Here is a 22,282-nt window from a genome sequence, read left to right as displayed (position 1 = left end):
AGATTCAAATTAATAAGAAGTTGCCCAAAGTAATGATCAATTTTAGAAGCTGCCTCACTGCAAATGGAACAAAAACTAATGAGAGTTTATATTGATGGTGAGGTTGCATAGAAATCTCATTGTTGACACGCCGGCTCAGTATTAAATTAAATGGTGGCCTCCTGACACCTAATTCATGCCAAATGCTGGAATTTATGTCTCTAGCAAAATATGATTCCATAAATTAGTAGAAACATGACTAAAAATGTATGGTTAAAATCTCCATAGCTTTATCAAGTATATATTTTTTAATCAATACATGCATCTTTTATTTCCCACTATTCGAGAGAGGAGATGGTGTAGTCCATAAGTATCAGTACATTGTGAGGTATATAACTAATCATAAAATTCTTAATTTAAATTAAAGATTTAGAACCATCTATTCTATCCGGGGGTCTTGCCTACCTTCATATATAAAAAATTTGAAATATCCATTGTATGCCTTGCACATACCCGTTACTACACAGAAAATTATTTTTTTATACTTTTATTTACGTAAGATATCTGTGCTTAAAGGAATAGTCGGATAGAAAGAACGTCTACCTAATAAAAAGAGATGTAGTCTTAATTTTTTTCATATCAACATAAAAATAAAAATCCCCAAGAACTTCCATTACAATGCGATCTATTAGTCACAAACATAATAGGAAGATCAATTCTTTCACTCAACCGGTTATATTTTCGTTCACGTGCATTGCACGTACTGGCACTGATATTCCAAGCCGACCTCGTGCAGGTGTGCCTCTCCACGTGCCCAGTTCCAGTTCTAGAGCGTTGCGTTTACAAGGCAAACCGTTACTTTTCATTTTCAAGTATGAACCATGGCCCTTTTTATTATCTCCTTTTTTGTCTCTATAGGGTGTACCGATAAGAAATAAATGCCGCCGAGGATCACTCGACCGCAACCCACCAGACCTCCAGCGTTACCTCCGAGGCGGCCAGAGGGCGGGCCGAGCGGATTCGAACTCACCGCATCCCCCCGTCCCCTCCCTTCCCGCTGTTTCGCGACGTACGCAATACCAAAACCAAACAAAACAAAATTGCTCCTCGCCCGATAGCAGCACCAACCGGCATCACCTATATGTGGCTCGAGACGATTAGTGCTTTGTACTATAATTCACATTGAGTCGGTGAAAGCCACCAATATCTTCTTGGCACATGGCATAGTTTTGTTGAGGTCTTGTGTTGGGGGACTCCTAGCATCCCCGGAAATGAAAACCCATTTCCCGTGTGCGTTGGTTTCGCTGCTCTCCCCCCCCACACCCCGCCCCCAGCTCTCTTGAGTTGCCCATAAATCCACCCGCATAAAATGTCTCCTCAAAAACAAAATCAAGCGCGCATCACACTCATCAATCATCAAGAAATAAAAATAAAACCAAATTCTCGTCCCCGTCTAATTTTCCCTCTCTCTTCCCGTCCCTTTTTTTCCCTCTCTCTCCCTTCAAAACCCTACCTTCCGGCCTCCTCCTCCCTTCTCTCTCCTTCGCCATGTCCGGGGTCGAGGGCTCCAGCCTCCAGCCAGCCGAGCTCCGGCTGCCGTCGCCCCACCAACGAGCGCCCCAGATCCTCCGCCCCGCCGCCCACCGCCACTTCCCCTTCTCCCCCGCACCCAGGCCCTCCTCTCCCACCCCCGGCCTTGATCCCCACGCCCTCCCCTGTCGATCGCTCGGACCCGCCGACAAGGACCGGATCGCCGACGTGAGTGCCGCCATGCTCGTTTTGCACTTGGTTTCTTAGGCGTTTTCTGTTCTTGATTTTTTTTTTTGTCTTTCTTCTATTTTCTTCCGGTCTTTCATGATCATCTGGATGTTTCTCCCTTTTACTTATTCTTTGATCTTATTCGGTTTTATCTCGATTCAAGGTGATATGGGTTTTGATTTTCTTTGATTTTTTCATCTTGCCATGATGTTCTTGGAATTGTTTTCTTGATGATGATGATATATTACTTTTTAATGTCATGTGGCTTTATAGTTTACGGAATTGGTTATGTGACCCAAGATTATATATCATCTGTGAAGAGAGGGAAAGTATTAAGTCTTTGATGAGTCTAGTGGTACAGCATTAGAGGTCTAGGAAAAAATAGAAGGCCTTTTGAACAAAATAGAAATTGTCTGTGAGTTTTCATCTAAATTCTTGTTTGGGTTATGGGTATTGTTCTGGGCGATGGAAGGGATTTTTGATATATGCTATGGTTTTCTAGTTTACATCATCTCAAATTCTAGCAGCAAAATGCATCAGAATGTTGAATTTCATGCTTTGTATATGTTTATGAATTAGAGCATCCTAGGTTGCTTTGGATTTTTTTTTGGGGTAACGTAGGCTGGTTTGGGTTATGGAGGAGTTTTGACGAGTATATGGACAAGGTTATGGTGCTAGACCCTTAGACAAATGTCACACCGTGCAAGCAAAAAGTCCTAGATTGTAAGTGTAGCTGCTGAGGTTATGTAGATTGTAGACGGAGGTGATAGGTGGTGGTCTTTGGTGATTGTGTATGTTGTCCCCCACGAGGTTGTTTTGAAACTTTAATCCACAATTGACTGTAGACTGAAATTACTTGACCTCTTTTTCAGCAATTCTCTGCCTTAAACTTTGATGCATTATTGATAAAAGGAAGACAAATTTACTATCACAATCTATTGGGAATTTGCCAAGCATACACTTTCAATGAAATTTTGATTCTCACGTGTATGGAAGGTGTGCTAGAATATCAGATGGAGGGAGAATCTGCAAAGGTGAATGCAAGTATTGTGTAACAATAGACTAACTTTAAGCACTATATGGGAATCACAAGATCGAGTGACATAATATGATAGGATTTTCAGATTTCACATGTCTAAACTAATGACATTGGGTTCTTGGTTATGATTCTTTTCTGTGTGATTTGTGGACTTGCAACAGTGTATGTGCTGACTTTCTAAATTGGTTGCTAGCAACCTGATTTTGCCATGGTTGTATGCCTTCTATTTGCTTGATGCTTGTTGCTGTAATCAAGGATCATCCATTGCACCATATGATACTTTTCCATGTGATTTGTGGACTTGCAACAGCGTATGTGCTGACTTTCTAAATTGGTTGCTAGCAACCTGATTTTGCCATTGTTGCATGCCTTCTATTTGCTTGTTGTCTATTGCTGTAATCTAGGATCATCCATCACATTTCAATCTTCACATCTCGATTTCACTCGAGCATGTGCAATGGAAGATATTTAGTTCAAGAGATATTACACCTTTGGTTGAGATTGTAGTGTGTTTGCCAAATGTCCACATGGACATAGGTCAGTGCAATATGCTTAAATAGAGTTTCACATGGAAATTGTGGAATAACCATAAAAAGAGATGTTTAATAAATGCTCTTGCATATAATTTATGTGGAGTGTCCACAATAATGTTCCTGAAATGTTTTTTTTCTCTAGGTGATGCTTAACTTGATTCTCCCAAGTAACTCTTTTAAGACTGCCTTTATTAAAGTGTTTATTGTCTGTTTTTGAATGCTGAAAGATTGGCACAAATATTACTTGGTTGCATCAGTTTATGCAGAAGGGATTTGTGGTGGTTGCAAAATGAGTTGCAAGTGATATATTTGGAAACCTTAAAAATCGAAGATCAAAATTGTGGCTGTCAACAGCCCTCCATTGCCCTTGGTTTTGGTATCATAAATGGGAACACCATTAAGTATGTTCATTCTTCATATATAATGGCAATCCAAATTATGCTCTGTTTGCAAATTAACTTTGGATGCTTATATATGTTATTGTATGACCATCTTTTGTCTTTGGGAGATTCAGTTAGTTACTTATGGGTGCCTAAGTCAGGATTTAGATATTTTCAAGTGATTTGACATCCTTCATGACACATCCTTTTGCTTACTTGAGGAATGTAAAAGTTGATAAATTATACGAATTAAAATTATATTTTTGTCCTTGATATTTTGTAAGACATGAAAAATTGACTGGACATGATCATGTTAATCTGTTATGTTGATTCATTCATGAGCGGTTGCAATGGAAGTTATACAAGTCTGCCTTGTGAGATTACTAATAGAGTTAAGAAATTAATTATTGTAAAGCCTTTTCAAATATGTGCCTAATTACATGATGGGAGATAAGGGTCTGTTAATATCTGCTTGTTTAGGCTATATAGGAACATTTCATTAAATCGAGACATTTGGGAAGCTGGAGATGAGTTAAAATGTCTTTGTGCATCTAATGCATAATTTTGTCTTATGGTAAAGAGGAAAGAATGTGAAATGGCTGCATGACATATTGCCAGTAAGTTCAGAGCCAACATTAGTCATGGTGTCTATTATAAGGCTTTTGACTTAACTATTTTCTACCAAAAAAAATGATGGGTGGTTTGTTTGGATTATATTATTATAAGACGGTAGTATTGTTTTGGATTTTGGATCAGAGATGTGTTTTGAAATTGTATGTTATGTAAAGATAATATGAAAATTGATCTAGGTGAGATCATTCATCATCAATTTGATTAGTGGAATCCTTTAGTGTTTTAAAAGAATAAATCCATGAGCAAAGGTAGAAGGGATGTGTGTTCCATGCTTTGAAGACCTTTAACAACATTCTTTGAAACCTAATAGTCTCAAATTAGTCCTTAGCAACAAGATAAAAATAATAGCCCTTGATTTGCCGAAGCTTCAACTTAGATTTCTTTTTCTTAAATTTTAAAAATTGTTTGACTTTGAACACTTATTTAACCTCTATGATTGATTACCATTGACTGGTCAACTTAGTCTGTGTCTGCATATTTTGAAATATGAATATACAAATTTTCTAAAAATGTTTTTATTTTTTTAAGGTTGAAGTGTTGGAAACTTCGGAGACCTCAACAACTGGCATCTGTGCCAAGTGTGTAGATAATGCAATGATGAATATGAGAAAAATGCAACACGTTTTGCTAGAAAGGTCTGACATTTCCATCATTTGGTTGTCCAACTTTGAAACAGTTGTGCAGTCAAATGTAATAAGTTCAAATATGATCTCTTTTAATAGGATTCTGAAGAAATCATGTCAATTGCCAACATTATGGCTGACATAAGTAGGAGACTTCTGTTTCTACAATTTCTAGTTCTGTCCATTTGGCTCACTTCTTTAGTGTTCAGAATTTTGGGACTCCAGAATTCCTGAACACTGAAGTATCAAGTTTTGCCACCAGAGATAGACAATCATTTAAAAGCATTTTTTTAGTAAAGCCAATTTATCTTTGTTGCAGATGAGATATCATGATGTTTTGTTTTCAGATTCATTTTGTCATTGGTCATAATTTGGATGGAAGGATTCTAAGTTTTGCACATCTTTTAGTATAGATATGTTTGGATCCTTGCCTCTTGTTTTGGCCATGCAGGTGCTCTGGCTATTTAGCTTCACCTTGTTTTTAATCCATTGTTGCTTGTTTTCTTGAGACACATTGCTCTTTGAGTTTGCATTCCTGCTTACCTCTATAATGAATAAAAAATTTACCAGCGGTCATCTTACAATGTCAACCACAGAGAGATGCACAAGTGTGCAAGTGTATTTTTTTTCCCCTTCATCAGTGATGTTAACTTCTGTGTCCTTCTTTTTGGGAATCCAGCATCAATTATTTGTTATGAATATGTGTTTCATTTTTTTCTTTGCAGGTAAAAAAACAAACAAATGGAACAGAAATAGACAAAGTTGAAAGTGGTGAAGGGGCCGTTGGACAAGGGCAGAAGGAGGAAACTGGCTCTCTTATACTTCCAACTGAGTCAGCAACAGGTGCTAAGCGTCCAAGAAAACCAAAGCCCTCAAAACAGAAAAAAACAGTGCAGCAGCAGGTTCTTGGAGCAGCTGAAGGTGATCCCTCTGGAACCTATGGTCATTGCACTACATGCTTCCATATCCCATATCAGTTCCAGATATGATGTGCTGTTGTCTATAGCTTATTTGTTTGAAATGGCATTTAGCTTTAGTTATGCTTACCTATCAGGATTAAAGAGAAATAAAAAGGATGTTTTTGTGCTCTTACAAAATAAAACATGATAATGATTGGTGATGCTACATTTTTGCAGGTAACCTTTCTAATATCTTAAACACTAGCAGCTGCCGCTATGACAGTTCTTTAGGTAAAGTTTACATTGAGATAATTATGAGGATAATTGTATGAGATGCTTCTGTTATTACTTTCTTGTGAAGCACTCTTGGATGTTGAATAAGGGTTAATATGACTTGACAGGTTTGTTGACAAAGAAATTCATCAGTCTGCTTCAGCGAGCTGATGATGGGACTCTTGATTTGAACAGAGCAGCAGAAATTTTGGATGTATGACTCTTGTGATGCTTCATATATATTGTCTTACACTTGTTGAAGTTTCACAATTTTTAACTTTCTCGTGCCAAGAATGAGCTGTTCTTGAGTTTTCTAGAGATTCTTTTTGATTACTTTGCCAGGTCCAAAAGAGGAGGATTTATGACATAACAAATGTTCTTGAAGGAGTAGGGTTGATTGAAAAAACACTGAAGAATAGGATACGTTGGAAGTACTCACTAGAATCCTTTTCTCTTTTGCCCCCTTCATTAGTTAAAGTGATTTACTAACAAAAGCCATTTGCAAAAAAGGGGAATTGATATGTCAAGGCCCAAGGAGCTGGATGATCAAATTACTGCTTTCAAGGTACTCATTTAATGTCAAGGACGGATAATATGCCATTATCTTGGTGCATCTTAATGTTGGAAAGACTTCCTCGTAGCTGTATTTCTAATTCATTTTGTTCTATCAGATGTTAAAATATGTCTTTTAGCAGTTTCTTTAATGGACGTATGGTGAGTTGCACCTTTAGTTAATCTGTGCATGCCATTATAGTATATCTCTGAAATGGTCCTTTCTTTGACATATGTATTTGTTTTACTTTTTATTTTTGGATGTTATTAAGGATGATTGAGTTAATCCCTTGTGCTCAAATTGGGCTTTGCTAAATGCCACCCACCCCTCAGCCTTTTTATCTAGGGTCTTTTAGGTTTTTTCCTTCAAGTACCTCACCTTCTTCCTTTTAGAAAAATTACCTTGCCAAACTAGTGCGTCCTCTAGATTTTTCTCCAATAAACCCATGAGGCTTCTGAAGTTTGTTCTCATAAGAAAACCTGCTCAGGATTCAAGACAACTATGTTTGAAAGTATAGTGTTATAGGAGGTCATGCAATAGCAATACCATGGGAACCTTACATATTATGGGCTACCTTGACTTTTAAAATTCGGCCAATTTAGAAATGGGATACCTTTTTTGGAAAAAAAATTGCTCAATATATGCGTTGGACTCTCAAAGAAAAAGAAAAGCATTAAATGCCAAATGATTGGCATGAACTAAAGAGGCTTATGCTTGATGAGAGTAGTTAATTTATTTGGGAACATTATTAAGTTTAAATGTTTTATGTACAAAGGTAGTTAAGGTTGGAATTTTGTCTGGACTACCCCAAGGCCGATTGGACTGGGTTGTCTTAGGTTGTACTCTAGCTTGGTTCTAAGAGAGTCCAAATTGGGTTTAGGCTTGGGTTATAAAGCCCAAATGAAAATTAGGCTTGACCTAAGCCCTATCGAAGTCCAACTTAAAGCACGGCCAAACCTGGCCCCAAAACCTTAAGCCTTTTTAATATTTTATCAACCCACCTTCCATGCCACTATTGCACACTCGCCCCCCTACCCATTCTCTCTCTCTCTCTCTCTTCCCCCTCCCTCACCCACTCCCTGCCGTTCTCCCTTGTCAAGTCCTCTACTCTTTTTCTCATCCCGCCTCTCTCAGTCACCCTCCCCCATAAAACCCGCTCGAAATCCCTCCTTGTCATTGTTTCCTCCTCTTAGTCGAAGCTGGAGCCACTTCCCCTCCTCTCTTTGCCCTCTAAAGATGTAGATAGTGAAGAAGGCTTGCTGCTCCTAAACCTATGTTGTTGATTTTGAACCCCCACAGCTAAGATTTGTTGTGTCGGTACTGGACCTTGAATCGGTTGGCCGACCATATGGTTCAGTATGCCCACATATCGTTTCGTTCCAGGCTTAAATTGACATAACGGAGAGGGGAAGAGGGAGAAAGAAAGAGAAGAAGAGAGAGAGAGAAGGGGAGGAAAAAAAAGAAAGAGGGAGAAACGGCCTTCGGAGACCATTGGAGGGTCGTTGAGGCCACTGCTGCTGCTGTTGAGGTGGTGGGCATTGTCCAGAACTGACACAATAGAGAGGGGGAGAGGGAGAAAAAAAGAGAGAGAGGAAAGGAAGAGGGAGAAACGACCTTCAAAGGCCACCAGAGGGCCGTTGAGGCCAGCACTAGCGCTATTGAGGCGATGGGCATCCATTCAATCGAAATAGGGTCTTTGGCTCCTAATATGCAAAAGGAGACAGATGTGCGATATTTTTGTTTATCAAATTTTTACACTAATAAATTTGAATGCTATTACATCTAATCCTATGTCAATTCATTAGGAGCTGAATCTTTCGAGCCGGGGGGGAATTGATGCAATTAAGGGTCTCTTTATGTGCTTGTTATCCGAAAAAAAGATTCAAATTCTTGTAAAGAGGTTTCATCAGAGTGCCCATGTGATGGACGATTGCCAAAGCTCGAAAAGATAGCATGGTTATACCGAAAGATGCGTTTAAAGAAGATAAAGTGTCATTTTCTCGAAATTCATATTACAATCTATTGATGGAATGGGAAGCACTCTAAAAGACCACCTGATTGATAAGCATTCCTTCAAATAAGAATACACGATGGCACTCAGGTGTTTAGTGAGCTTAAATTTTGAAGTTCATATTCCAGTTGCATTAAGGAAAGCAGTCCAACATACATCAGTCCGATAAGAATGTTCACCAACATCATATTTAATATTTTTAGATGGGACTGCTTCCATGATGTACTATGTTAGGTTTGCTTTACAAAGCCTTTGGAATCGCCTAAAACAGAGAATAGATGAGGAAGTTATGGATGATTTATCAAAGGCCGACAAACTTCTAGAAAATTTTGTAAATGTCGTGTGGCGCATAATTTAAAGGATGATATTTTTCTTTTATTTTTGTCCAAATTTCTATGTTTCTTTCATACAGAAAATTTGTTAGATGAGTTAGAAATCCTGTAGAAGTTGGGATTTTTTTTTTAACTTTTTGTTTAATATTTATCTTTTTATTTTTTTTTTAATATTTCATCCTATGGAAACTAGGAAAGGCTATTGCATGTGGAGGATTTTTTCTATAAATGCCTCTCATGTACTCTTAGAAATTTTTGAAGCATTTGAAGTCCCTCTTCAATTCCTTCCTTAGGTTGATTCCTTGCTTGCCATGGTGTGAGACAGCGATCTCGTGAGAGGCGATTAGTATGAGGCCCTAAGCTTCCACTGCTCACCAGAGAGGTTGGAGGTGCGAGGCCAAAGACTCTTAAGAAGTTGGTGTGAGGCCATCTACTATCGCTTCATTAGGTTTGCTTCAGCAGATTCATGTTCTTGTGCAGGCTTGCCTATTTTTGGATGACATGGCATTGCATGGCATGGCATTCCATGGCACTTCAAAAATTGTCTTTATATCAGCTAGAAGTTCTGTTATTTGGCACATTTGTTTTTGGAGTGTCCCATATCAAAAAGCACCTTGTTGCAATTGATTGCACTCTTGAATTATTTTGCTGCTAAACAATGATTATTAAGTGCCCAGACTTCTTACTGAAGTGCCACACAGTCTTTTCCTCGTAGGTGTTATTATCATGTTAGTTAAAATAAAAAGGTTTGTTTGACTACTCAATTTACTATAGTTATCATTATATGTTCTCGTATATTCATCTTTTATTGTTTATATACCACATGTCAGTATTTTTGGAGGTCAAAGTTTCAGACCTGCACCAACTTGACCATTAGTCCTCAGGCCCAAATGGGCTTGTCAGCAGCTATGACTTGCAGCAAATCTTGTTTTTGCCATGCATTTCAACAATCGATACAAACCTCCATTGATAAATAAATAAAAATATATGGTTAGTTGTGAACTCATAATGCGATCTTGAAAAATGCAGTTTTCAATTTTGGTTGTTAAGTAGGCTGTTAGCAGAAGGCTGATGAGATGTGGTGACAATTTTTAGTATACCTCTTTTTGAATTTTGCTAATAATAACTAATAATTTGCAATCATTGGTTTTCATCCGAACATTTTCTCAGGCTGAAGTTGAAACTCTGTATGCAGAAGATTGCAGGCTGGATGGAATGATTAGGTGGGTTCCCAGTGAAACAACAGAGGATGAAACTGTTCTCTTTCCATGTATTAACCAAAATCTGTTGCTCTGCAGGGAGATGCAAGATAACCTCAGAATTCTGACAGAAGATGAGAACAATCAAAAGTAAATTCAAATTGTTTATGTTTCTTGGCTTTGCAATTTACATGGTCTTTTTTTTATTTGTTAACTAAAGTCTAATGGTCATTAATCTGTTTAGATGGCTCTATCTCACCAATGATGATATCAATAGTCTTCCTTGCTTTGAGGTTTGGCTTTTTGGACCCCTGTAGCTTTAGTTAAATTTCTTGCCATGATCTTGCCCTGTAATGCAAATGTTTTTAACTGTTGTCCATCGTGACAGGATTCTACTCTAATTGCAATAAGAGCACCTCATGGAACTAGCATCGAAGTCCCAAATCCTGATGAGGTGAGCAAAAGACATTGGAAAGGTGAGATTTTATGGTTCGGTAGGTTTTCATGACATTATTTTCTGAACAGGGTCTTGATTTTCCACAAAGACGATACCAAATACTTTTCAGAAGCTCAATGGGTCCCATTGATATGTACTTGATCAGGTAATTTCTGAAGGCAGTACTAAAATTGCTGGTTCTGTTGGACCTTTTTTGTTTTTGAAAATGAATTGTGAAATAGGCTGTCGTCTTGTTAACAGCAATCATGGAGAGATTTATGAGGCTTCAAATCAGAACCAACAGCCAGCTGCAATGGATCTGTGTGCTGAGACTAGCAGCAAGAATGATACGTCTTTTCAGCCGGCAGACCAAAATACAGGTGGAACATCTGAGAGAGGACACGACCAAGTCACTCAGAATAACTCTTCAGGTTCAGTCACCTCACAAGATTGCACAGGTGCCATTTTGAAGATTGCCCCATCAGATAATGATGTAAGTACTCACAGGCTACAAACTAAGGCCAGAGATGCAAACAGGTTGCTGATTATGATATGCTTGTCATTGCAGATGGACGCTGATTACTGGTTTCTAACAGATCATGGAGCCAGCATCACAGATACATGGAGAACTGAAGGTATCCTAGAATTAAAGCCAAATTACCCCTCCTGATGTTCTTCCTGTAAATGCATGGGCTTTTAATAATAGAGCACTAATATATGCACACAAGTACGTAGACTGACATCCACCATGCGGTAAGGCAATTTTGCCGAGTTGTGAGGTTGGAAAAGCTTAATCTTTCTACTTGATTGCTGAAGCAACTAACTGCATGTTTTTTTGTATCAAAAAAAGAAGAAAATAACTGCATCTTTTTCACCTTTGTCAAGGGAAATTGATACGTGATACCACTTCAACTCGATCCCTTTCTAGAATGAAGTAACAGAAACTGATTAATTATCCTTAACTGTAACCATATGCAGAATAACGATGAGGAAAGGAAATCCCTTAGATTGGCATTTCATGGTACATGAAGTTATGTTGCAGCCTTGCAGGTCCAACTGATTTTCTTGTGCACGCTGGAGGCTCGACTGATTTTCTTGTGCACGCTGGCCGCGGAGGGGGGTTGCGGGGCGGGTGGGGTGGGGGGGGCGGGGGGGTGGGGTGTGTGGAGTGGGGGGGTTTGTTGGGGAGGGGAGGGAAAGGGGGGTACGGTGCCCCTGTGATGTGTAGAGATCATAACAGGCTGCACAGTCAAATGGGAAAGAGACCAAGGGGGTTTTTGTCTTTTAACTCTCCCTCCTCTGAATTGTGAAATTGTAAATGCTTATGATGGTCCTTCCTATTAATTTCTACAATGATCAAATAAAAAGGCACATAAATATTTAAGCAGTTACATCATTGTGGCAGTAGGTTCTCAAATTAGTTTTACATTGGAATTTTCCATTAAGAGTAGCTCAGAGTTTAAATGACGGAAATGGATTGCCTTTCTGAACTCTGGATAATTGGATGTTTATGATGAGTCGCCAGCAAAATAGACATTCAATGACGGACATGGATAGCCTTTCGTAGGTCTAGATAATTGGATGCTGATGATGAGTTGCCAGCAAGATAGGCATAGTTTAACCTTTTCACATCGGCACCCTACTCGTGCTATTCTGATGTTCCTTTTGCTTAGGATTCTCCAGATTGAACTGGAACATTCTGAGTCCAATCACGGCCGTCCAGGTATGAAGCACCACCCCCTCGTTGCATGGGCCTCATAGGATTGTGCAGCTGCCCTGTGTACCATGAGATCTATGCAATCATGCGCTGTCATTGTATAATAGGACATCTGCAGATCAACCCTAAATTACAGAGGTTCCGAACTGTTACATTGCTTTCCGTCTTTCTGCGGTGGGTCTCTGTTGTCTTTGTAAGTGTTTTTCATCCTAAATCTTAAAAAAGTCATACACAGATCTGACGGGAAAGCCAGGCACCAATCTTGCGCGGATGGCTCTCTTGTCCCACTTGGACCACTCTCTTGAGACAACATAGGACCACTTGGCGAACTAGGATAGGTCTGCTCCGTTATGTCCTTCGGTATTATTTTGTCCGGAAAAATGGAAATAAACAATTTTCTTGAGCCATAGCGAACCGCACACAGGAGTTGCATTTTATTATACTTGACCGGCAATCAAAACCAGGAGAGGAAACAAGCTGAAGATAAAGCGTTAGCTAATAGCACAACCTAAACAAGGGGTCATGGGAAAACAGTTGCTATAGGAATAAAGATTTTGATGTGGTGCCAATCACTAGTTCCCCATGGAAGCTGGAGATTGATACCAAACACGAGCCAGCTGCGTCAATCGAAACCCACCTGCACTATAGCCAATAACGGGCTTCTACGTTCGTCGGTGACCTGACCGGTGATCAGTAGCAGGTGATTTATAGCTTTTTCTATATATTTCCCCAGCTTATTTCATTGGTTCCACTGGGTCATTAAGTAAACCTTCAGAATCAGGTACCTTCATGTGTAGCAGCATTGTGAGTTGATTTCATACAGGAAGACCAAAGCTCGGGACATAAAAAGGATGCCAAAAGCCGGAAGAAATTGAGAAAAGGATGCAAGCTGCACCAAAACATATCGAGATATAGCATCCTTGGGGTCAATGGCAAATAAATGACAAAGATGCCACCCTGATTGCCATTACTAAACATCTAAGCATCCAAAACCAACAACAATGAAAAAAAAAGCAGGCAAAGTCACTCAACAGCCGCTGTGCAAGGAATCGTGATTATGCCCCAGCTTCTAAAGGAATCTTATTTCATTTTTGGTATCCACTCATCATAAACAGAGTGAATCCTCTTCCACTTGGTGGACCCTCCATGAAATATCAGCTTCATCCCCCTCTCTACTCCCTGCCCGCCATATCCCAATACAGTTCATTCAAAACCAATGAGCTAATTGCATGGATATCATCAACACCACCACCAGACGTCATTCATCCTCTAAAATCATTAAGCAGATGCTTGTCTATATACCACGCATCTCCCACCTTGTTCTAGGTTATTTACATGTGTTGATGAATTCAAAAGAACCCACTCAAATCAATCACCCCAAATCTCCCCTATCTACCAACAAACAAGCAAAGCTGAAGGAAATACCTAGACAGCAGGGAAGAGATGCTGCTAACGAACTGAGGGACCAGCAGTAGCAGCTCTTTTTCTCAACCTGCCACGGGTTATGCGGATTGCCTCCTCCACAGGAGTCTCTTGTGGGGGAGGATTTGTGTCTTCCTGGGATGCAACGTCGGTGACTTCAATCTGCATTGCTTCTCCATCACCTGTTGGAGTAGTGGGAAGAGCAGTGGCTTCAGAAGTGGGTGAGCTGGCAACTGCTGATGAGGTTGGCGGCTGGGCAACTGGAGGGGCTGGTGGAGTGACACCTGCCTCTGTCGGTTCCTGCAACTGGCTCTTAGTAGGGCTGGGTGGTGCACAAGTTTGCTGTTCATGCTGTTGTGAGACTGCTGGTTGGCGAGCAGCTGCTGTTGATGTCGTTCTACGGATCTGCTGAGGCTGCTGTCGTGGCTTTAATGCCAATAGAACTTGTCAATAAAATTCTGTGGTAAAAAGGTTGGTGCTATATGTTGAAACAAGTGAAAGGGAGTTTGGCGCAACTGCAAAGTTGCTCTATTGTGACCAAAGTATCACAGATTAGAAACATAGAAATAACCTCTTTGCATGCAGGGGTAAAGCTGTGTACATCTAACTCTCCCTAGACCTTAGGGGTTCGGCTGTGTACATCTAACTCTCTTTAGACAGTGGTGGAAGCCTCATGCTCCAGCCACCCTTTTTCTAATAAATTGAAACAAGTATGAAACTCAATAAGAAAGGTTATCAAGAGTCAAGAGTCTAACACATAGAACTTCTATATTTGAGATTCTACCATGTGACAATAGCTTCAAGATATGCCAGCAATTTGTTTAGCTTATATAGATAATAGACAAGAACAACATTAAATCCTTTATGGGTTTTATAGTTTTTTCCTACCTCAAAAACTGTACTTCTTATACCATTTGAAACTTGAAAATGGACCAAAGTATTACGTATAAAGCTCCCAAAAAAGATAACTATGTCATGTTTGAGAAAACCAATGTCAAAACCAACAATGATCTCCCTTTTACAAGTAGATCCCCTCATCTTAGGAACCATGCAAGTATGATCCTCTTACAACCAATACATGAGTATAATCTTTCTTGATTCAGAACAAAGTAGTTATCCAAAAGAAATTAGCATCTCGTCACACCTAATGACTATGTGATAAGCATTCAGGAACAATTAAATATAATAATTATTGATCATGCAGCAGAAAAGTTGATCATAGATGATGCACTAGTTATCACTCAATGTATATGAGCATCAACTTATAAATTAGATCCTCAAATAAGTACACATTTCTTGTGGATGCTTCGGTGCCAATTGTTTCTTATTGTACAAGAATTTCCTGCAGAAGTTTTAATCTCTAAGATCATGGAGAAGTTCTGGAATTTTTCACTATTTATAAATTCTAATAGTTATTTTCATTTGGTGCATTTCTGTTCACATAAGAAAATTTGGAGTTGTCGTTAGACATTTGCATATGCACAAACACCCAATGTCAAAGAATTGTCGAATAGCTTTTAGAATACTTCATTTAGAACAACAAAGTAGTCAGTGCAGCCAGGCCATCCACAATGGCCCCTAAATTACCTAACACCAACATTTACCGCCTAGGTATCCTAGAGTGCATTTTTTTGGGAAACATAGATGAGGAAGGAGAAGACAAGATGGAAGAGCAAAAAAGAAAATGAAACATAAATAAGAAATAATAGAGAAAAAAGAACAACAAAAGTGGAAAATCAAAAAAAGAAAACTAGGAAAAAATCCTAAGCAAAAAAAAAAAAAAAAAAAAGAAAGACAAAATGGAGCTAGCAAGAACAGACGAAGGGGGAATGACAAATCTAAAGTACATGAAGGGCTTAAGGGATGGTAGATACAAGGATTTAGTGGAGAAAGCAAAGGGGCCAGGGAATACAAAGACATATCAGGGGAAGAAAAGGGGACAGGGGCTTGATCTGCAAAAGTCCGATAAATAAGTAAAAGACAAGGTAAGATAAAGGCAAAGGCAAAGAATCAATTGAAGACAATTCCAACAATTTAATGGATTCATCTAAGCTATCCTTAGCAATGATGCCCTTAGCAAAATTTCATTTTCATGGGTTTGTTCTTGAATGGGCCAATCAAAATTCATCATTGAAACATTATATAGAAAGGGGCTCATGGAACTTGTATTGACCATTGATTGCAGACTGTTTATATTAACATGCACTGTATTTGCTGTCCATCATCATTTAGAGTCATCTAGAGCTACTAAATCATTGGGTCAAGCAACCTAACTTCGAGACAGAGTTGGACTGCAAAAAATAAAATAAAAAAAACTTTTTAAAACCACCAAGTTGAATTACCCGGGTCCATATACTTGGGAAACATTTCCTAAATTTCAAAGTAAAACTGCCTCCCCTGAATTTGTGAGTTGGATTTTAAATTTATAGTTCCTGTCTAGGTGTAACCAGTCAAAAGGGCTAATGGTAAAATGAGTTTAAAGGGGCATGCATCCCTCTAATGGTCCCACCATTGCTGTTCAAATTTCTACTTTTTAATGTGGATTGTCACATTTAGCTACCAAGATGTATCTTCAAAGGCAGTTTGACATAAAGAATCATGACCTTTGGTATTTCCTGAAGCTTGATGTGTAGTTGTTGACAATTTTGATTTCTTTTTACACATATATGTGTATATATATATATATATATATATATATATATATATATATATATATATATATATATATATATATATCTGTGTGTGTGTGTGTGTAGCTTGATGTGTAGTTGTTGACAATGTTGATTTCTTTTTACACATGTATGTATATATATATATATATATATATATATCTGTGTCTGTGTGTGTGTGTGTGTGTGTGTGTAGCTTGATGTGTAGTTGTTGACAATGTTGATTTCTTTTTACACATGTATGTATATATATATATATATCTGTGTGTGTGTGTGTAGTTTGATGTGTAGTTGTTGACAATGTTGATTTCTTTTTACACATGTATGTATATATATATATCTCTCTCTCTCTCTCTCTGTGTGTGTTGATTTCTTTTTACACATGTATGTATGTATGTATGTGTGTGTGTATATATATATATATATATATATATATATATATATATATATATATATATATATATATATATCTGTGTGTGTGTGTGTAGCTTGATGTGTAGTTGTTGACAATGTTGATTTCTTTTTACACATGTATGTATGTATATATATATCTCTGTGTGTGTGTGTGTTGATTTCTTTTTACACATGTATGTATATATATATATATCTGTGTGCGCACGCACATAAATGTCTGTGTACAACTAATATCATCTCCAGTGCTCAACACTGCTATTACTGCGACACCCATTAAGCTTCATTTGAAGTTCAGGTATGGGTGATGGTGACCCTTTTCTTGATCTTCTTGATAATGTCATCTTATTGGAACCCTTTAACCGCTTCATGACATTGTCCGTGTCATTCCCGTGGTCAACAAGTCAGTTATGAGACCATCTGATCTAGCCTCAAGAGTATCCTTGGCCATCTTTGGTCGAGCCACCACCGCTTGGTGCTCAGTCTCTCATCCTTTCTCTGCTCCATCTTTGCACTTAAATGCTGATTGGGCTAGGGAAGCCATGTGTCTTAGATATATCGCTACTTGCGGTGTTTATTTTAAAGACTCTCATCTCATAGAAGAGAAGGAAGCAAGCCATTGTTTCTCAGTTTGTTAAAGGCTTAAAGCTCAGTACAGCACCATAATTAATACCTCTGTTGAGGATGCCTAGCTTTGATTCCTAATTTACTGAAACAAGGGGCATCTTCCAACATGACTAACACCATTAGTTGTGATAAGCAAAATGTTGCTCAATTTTGAATGATCTGATACTCCATAATGCACCAAGCATATCAGGTAGACTGTCCTTTCATGCCATCATGCTGAGACCACTTCTTACTACATACATAGTTCCTTTATAAATTGGCTTTCTAACAGCTTCATGAAGTCACACACTAGTCCACTTGCTCTTTCACAACAAACTATATATGATCCACAATGAGTTTCCTATACCAACTAATACCATATTGGTGGATGCTTGACACATTTTGGCGTTCAAACCACATTTATATTTTTAGGTTCATTGTCCTTAGAACAAGGATTTGACTGACTCACACACATGCGCGCATACACCCACAGAGAGAGATAGAGAAAGGAGGAGGAGGAGGGGAAGAAATAAAACAGGGAACGTTCTTACCGTAATTGAATGAGACACATGTTCTTACTGTAATTGTTTTTTGTTACAACTATACTCGAGAACAAACTCCAACAGTTGTGAAATGCATATGCATGGACACAATGAACAGGATCTTAGACATTTTCAAATAAAAAATGTGACTCATGCCTCATAGTTCCCGGATAAGTAATTAAAAAAGAACAAACAAGTACACTTGCTTTCTAGAAATTGTTATCTTTTCTGGTTCTTAGCTAATTCATAATTTTATTATTTTAACACTATCTGTTTAATTTTTGGGTGACTAGAATGGGTTCATCATATGCTAGCTGCCACATACAATAGCATATGACAGGTATGTAAATCATTGGTTTCATCACATTCAACCCCACAAATCAACATAGAAGGCTTCATCCACGTAGGTGACAATATGCTACACAATGCTCATAGGAACAGTGCAGAGCATTCTCCTGAGATTGTTTTTGTGAAATCACCTAGGCCTCAACAACATGCGTGGGAGGGTCGCAATATTTCACAACAAGGATAGGACAGGTCCAGTCAATCCTTAGGGTGATGTGCCCAATTATTTCACTTCTTAAAATAGTCTACTAGCAAACACTATTAATCCTTGCAATGTATCCTTAACTTTAAACTTCTGGTCACTAACACCAGATATGGATCATGCTTGCTGCTTTTGCTTATTTTTAAAATGAACAAAGTTTCTTCTAGGTTATTTTGCATATCATGACAATCCTAAGCAGTTAAATAAGCACGATCACGTCAAAAGCTACATTGATATAGAAACAAATGCATTAATACGGCACGTCAAATGCTACATAACTAGAAGAAAAGCAATATAAATTTATCCTTGAAATCTCTACTTGCCAAAGGTGTTTAAAAAAAAAAAAAAAAAGGACAAATCATTTAAGTAACCTTGCCATCACTGCTTGAAATAGGAGGGAAAAAAGAAAAACTTTAGTACACAGTGTTTATTTTTGATGATTGATAGTATTATCTTGTGGCTGTCTTCTGGAGATAGACATGTCATCGATATATTGCAGCTAAGAACAAGGTTCTATGAACGGACCAATCAAACCTTTTTTCACCTTAATCTAGAATGGATAGAAGAAACATAGTGAATGACCACAGTGAAGATAATGTGCATTCTTATATGAAAAGAAGCAAGCAAATGCTAGAGGCAGAGCTAAGAGCTATATTTTCAAACTGTCAAGCATAGTAGGCGGTAAAAATTTTATCAAATTATATAATTCGAAGAAAAGAAGACAAAGAGCGACAGAAATAAAATCTGTTTCTCTGCTCCATAAGTACCTGAACAGGGCGTGATCTTGATGATTGCGAGGGTGACTGTGAAGCAACGTACTGCAAGATTTCAAAAAACCTTGTCTGGCCATAGCTTGCAGCCTTTTGCCAATAAAGGACAACAATATCCCCAGCTCTTGTTCTCAGCTCAAGCAAGTTACGATCTATTTCATTCTCATGCTTCGCAACATATGGCCGAAAGAAAGTTTCATAGACATATGTAGTTCCCTATCATAAATTCATTCATAAAAATAAATAAATAAATACACACACACACACATATAATTAGTGATGAAATGATATGTTATAACTTGATAGAACATAGATCTCACCTTCGTTTTTGGGTACCAAAGATATACAAAGAATGCCAGCTTTGCCTCACTGTACATTGGTAACCTTCGAGAAAGAAGAAAAGACCCCAATTTGTAGCAGGAAAAAGGAGAATAAATGTAAAGAAAGCATGCTGTAGATCCCAACTTTCCAAATCACCAATCTACCTTACCATGAAATAAAAGATTCTCCAACCCTCTCAAAGATGGTCAGTGCAGCAACTAAAATCCTAAAAAATGGAATAAGAATCAAAAGCTTTTCTTTTAGCCACAAGTAACTAGAAGCAAGATAGAATTGAAAGATAAAATCTTTCATCCGACAAGTAACAAGAACGTACCAGTACTGACACCAGAATCTCAGCTGCTCAATCTCCGGCTTGTTCAACTCCACAGTTTTGAAGCATTCATAGGCCGGATAAGCATAGCCAAGAACCAACCTAAAGACACAAATACCCTGAGTTCTCATCTAAATTCACTTTCTTGAAAAGGTTTTTTGAGAACAAGAAACATAGAAGATAAAACGAAGATCTACTGTCCGGATGCAATGGAACAGCGAAAAAACTAATAAAACTAATTCAAGACAGGATTACTTACGCCAAGGCTCTTGTAACAAAATTTGCCATCATTTTGATCCGACAAACATGTACAAAGTTACGACCACTCTCTCAGCCCCCTGTAGCAACCCCAAAGACTAGAAATTAAGGAAAAAGAAAACCGACATGATAATTATATGAACAGATACAGATCACAGATCCTTTGAAGTATATGCATAGCTGAGAACTGAACAAAAAGTTTATAGGAAACCAAGAAAATGGAGGCGAACAAAACTAGGCCAACAAAAACCCCAGCAAACGAAGAAGATCGTACAGAAAAAAAAAAAAAAAAAACCCTGGGTTTAAAGATCCGACTGAAATCAACACCAGATATTTCCGCATTACATAATCCGAGCCGAAACCCACCTATTTCCATCGGCAAAAAAAGAAAAAAAAACACACAAAAGGAAAAACCCTTAACATCGATCGAGAAAATAAGAAATCAAAAACCATCATAACAACCACAAAGAACCCTTATTTGGTGCGAAAATCCGAGAAGAAACGCAAGATTACGCTGATTTGAGTCCAAGAAGACGAGAGGAATGGGGGTACAGATCCATACCCTTCCGAGATCACCCGCTCGAGGGGAAGAGGAAGACAAAATCCTTCTAATGAAGCGATGACGACAAAAGAAGCCAAGTCTTCAAGGGCACGACATAGAGCCAGCGAGAGCTTTTTTTACCGTCCAGCTTCTCTTCCTTAAAAGCCAGAGAACGGCGAGCAAGCGAGAGAGACAGAGAGCTCGTCGCCTCGCCCCCACCCGGCCGTCTTAGCATGACCGAGCCGAGGCTGGCTGGCCGGTCCTTCGTTCCTTTTATTAGGGCGTATCGTGTCCCTGTGGCTGGTGCGCCAGCGGTTCATTTTAACGTCCTACGTGGAGGACAGCCGACGCGTGCGGTCGAGCGAGTGGATAAACAACGGACGGAGGTGCAGGATGTCTTTTGGAGATCGATTAGTAGCCGTCTGATTGTTGGAAGCGGATTGACGGCGTTTTATCGTGACGTTTTCTATCACGTCGCTGTTGCTGCGCAATGACGCTCCCGGAACCGTTATATGTATCGTTATGACGTGTGCTATTTCGTTGGCTAATCGCGTATCAAATAAAATATGGAAAAAAATTCACCCACCATTTATTTTCCCACTCCACTCTCCGCGAGTGGTGATTGGGAGGTTTTCATACACAGAACCGGCCACGTGCCATTCACACCATTCCCGTGTGCCGCATCAATTCGTAATTATCATGAAGGAGAGATTTTGAAGCAGGTATAAGAGTTTGAAAAGGAGTTGTTGTTATCCTTAATAAAATGTCATATAATCACATACATGAGCAAAATCATCATGAGCAAAATTATCTAAAAATATATTTGATTTGCGAACAAAATGAGAATCAAAATTAGGATGACCATATTTTTTTGCTTGTTTGGCTCGTTGCGGTACCAAAATTGAAAACAGATAGATTTGAATAATATAAAAGAATTAAAATTAAATTTTAAAGATTAAAATATTTTTATTTTTTTAAAAAATAAATTTTTTTATTTTTTTACAAAATAAATTTTTTTCATTAAATGATTAGAATAAAAAATATTCAATTTTATTTTTATTTTAGAGCCCAATTTTTTTACTAAAACATATCCCAAATCTATGTATATTACTCCAGGGATCATATTTAGTCATTATTTATGCATAGGATAACAAAGGTTTTTTTTTGATGAAAAATTAACAAAGTGTCTTAAAAATATTACGCGCGACTGTATGGCTAATGCTTAGTTGCTTACCGTGGTTAAAATCCCGAACGGATCGGGCCAGCAGAGGACGCAGTTGTTGATGGGCGGTGGAGCCTTCTAACGGTGGACGAATGTGTACGGCAACCAGATCTTGTCCGTTACCTTTATTATCTACACATTATACGTGCTAAGAAAATTCTGTCATTATTTATTCTTCTATCTTAATTTTAGCAACATATTTCAATTAATTACTCTGTTAGTGATGATGATGGGGGCGGATTCGCCAAGCTGCGGGTGTGAAAGATGCTTGCCTGGT

General features: G+C 38.4%; 2 protein-coding genes across 4 annotated transcripts; one reads left to right on the top strand and one right to left on the bottom strand.

Moving 5' to 3' along the window:
* Nucleotides 1-1,366: 1,366 nt before the first annotated feature.
* Nucleotides 1,367-12,039, top strand: LOC140850928 (transcription factor E2FB-like). Of its 2 annotated transcripts, XM_073255401.1 has the most exons (14): nucleotides 1,369-1,737; nucleotides 5,671-5,866; nucleotides 6,082-6,135; nucleotides 6,246-6,331; nucleotides 6,460-6,548; nucleotides 6,628-6,682; nucleotides 10,184-10,236; nucleotides 10,312-10,362; nucleotides 10,457-10,505; nucleotides 10,601-10,666; nucleotides 10,738-10,814; nucleotides 10,910-11,141; nucleotides 11,217-11,283; nucleotides 11,627-12,039. In XM_073255401.1, the coding sequence occupies exons 1-14, from the start codon at nucleotides 1,528-1,530 to the stop codon at nucleotides 11,629-11,631; spliced, it is 1,290 nt and encodes a 429-aa protein (XP_073111502.1). In that variant the 5' UTR covers nucleotides 1,369-1,527; the 3' UTR covers nucleotides 11,632-12,039. The 2 variants fall into 2 exon arrangements, with proteins under 2 accessions (XP_073111500.1, XP_073111502.1); XM_073255399.1 differs by lacking the exon at nucleotides 11,627-12,039 and having other exon boundaries at nucleotides 1,367-1,737; nucleotides 11,217-11,333.
* Nucleotides 12,040-13,597: 1,558 nt separating this feature from the next.
* LOC105044155 (putative HVA22-like protein g) lies at nucleotides 13,598-21,034 on the bottom strand. Of its 2 annotated transcripts, XM_010921963.4 has the most exons (7): nucleotides 20,805-21,034; nucleotides 20,244-20,322; nucleotides 19,988-20,086; nucleotides 19,823-19,879; nucleotides 19,653-19,716; nucleotides 19,330-19,548; nucleotides 13,598-14,213 (listed from the first exon to the last, which is right to left on the bottom strand). In XM_010921963.4, exons 2-7 carry the CDS (start codon nucleotides 20,273-20,275, stop codon nucleotides 13,815-13,817), a joined length of 870 nt encoding a protein of 289 aa, XP_010920265.1. In that variant the 5' UTR covers nucleotides 20,276-20,322; nucleotides 20,805-21,034; the 3' UTR covers nucleotides 13,598-13,814. The 2 variants fall into 2 exon arrangements, with proteins under 2 accessions (XP_010920265.1, XP_019705804.1); XM_019850245.3 differs by having other exon boundaries at nucleotides 19,823-20,086.
* Nucleotides 21,035-22,282: the final 1,248 nt, after the last annotated feature.

Source organism: Elaeis guineensis, chromosome 4 (assembly GCF_000442705.2).
Source record: "Elaeis guineensis isolate ETL-2024a chromosome 4, EG11, whole genome shotgun sequence".
Classification (NCBI taxonomy): domain Eukaryota; kingdom Viridiplantae; phylum Streptophyta; class Magnoliopsida; order Arecales; family Arecaceae; genus Elaeis; species Elaeis guineensis.
The sequence above is the reverse complement of the archived record's forward strand: the minus strand, read 5'-3'. Positions and strand labels throughout refer to the sequence as shown.

Excerpts from the sequence above, each read along its gene's own strand:
- LOC140850928 (XM_073255399.1), top strand. The coding sequence starts at position 1,528 with ATGTCCGGGGTCGAGGGCTCCAGCCTCCAGCCAGCCGAGCTCCGGCTG. Across the intron at positions 6,332-6,459 it reads GAGCAGCAGAAATTTTGGAT|GTCCAAAAGAGGAGGATTTA; the intron begins GTATGACTCTTG and ends TTACTTTGCCAG. Across the intron at positions 10,815-10,909 it reads ATTGATATGTACTTGATCAG|CAATCATGGAGAGATTTATG; the intron begins GTAATTTCTGAA and ends TCTTGTTAACAG.
- LOC105044155 (XM_019850245.3), bottom strand. The coding sequence starts at position 20,275 with ATGATGGCAAATTTTGTTACAAGAGCCTTGGC. Across the intron at positions 19,549-19,652 it reads TTTGGTACCCAAAAACGAAG|GGAACTACATATGTCTATGA; the intron begins GTGAGATCTATG and ends AATTTATGATAG. Across the intron at positions 14,214-19,329 it reads CAAGATCACGCCCTGTTCAG|CCACGACAGCAGCCTCAGCA; the intron begins GTACTTATGGAG and ends TTGGCATTAAAG.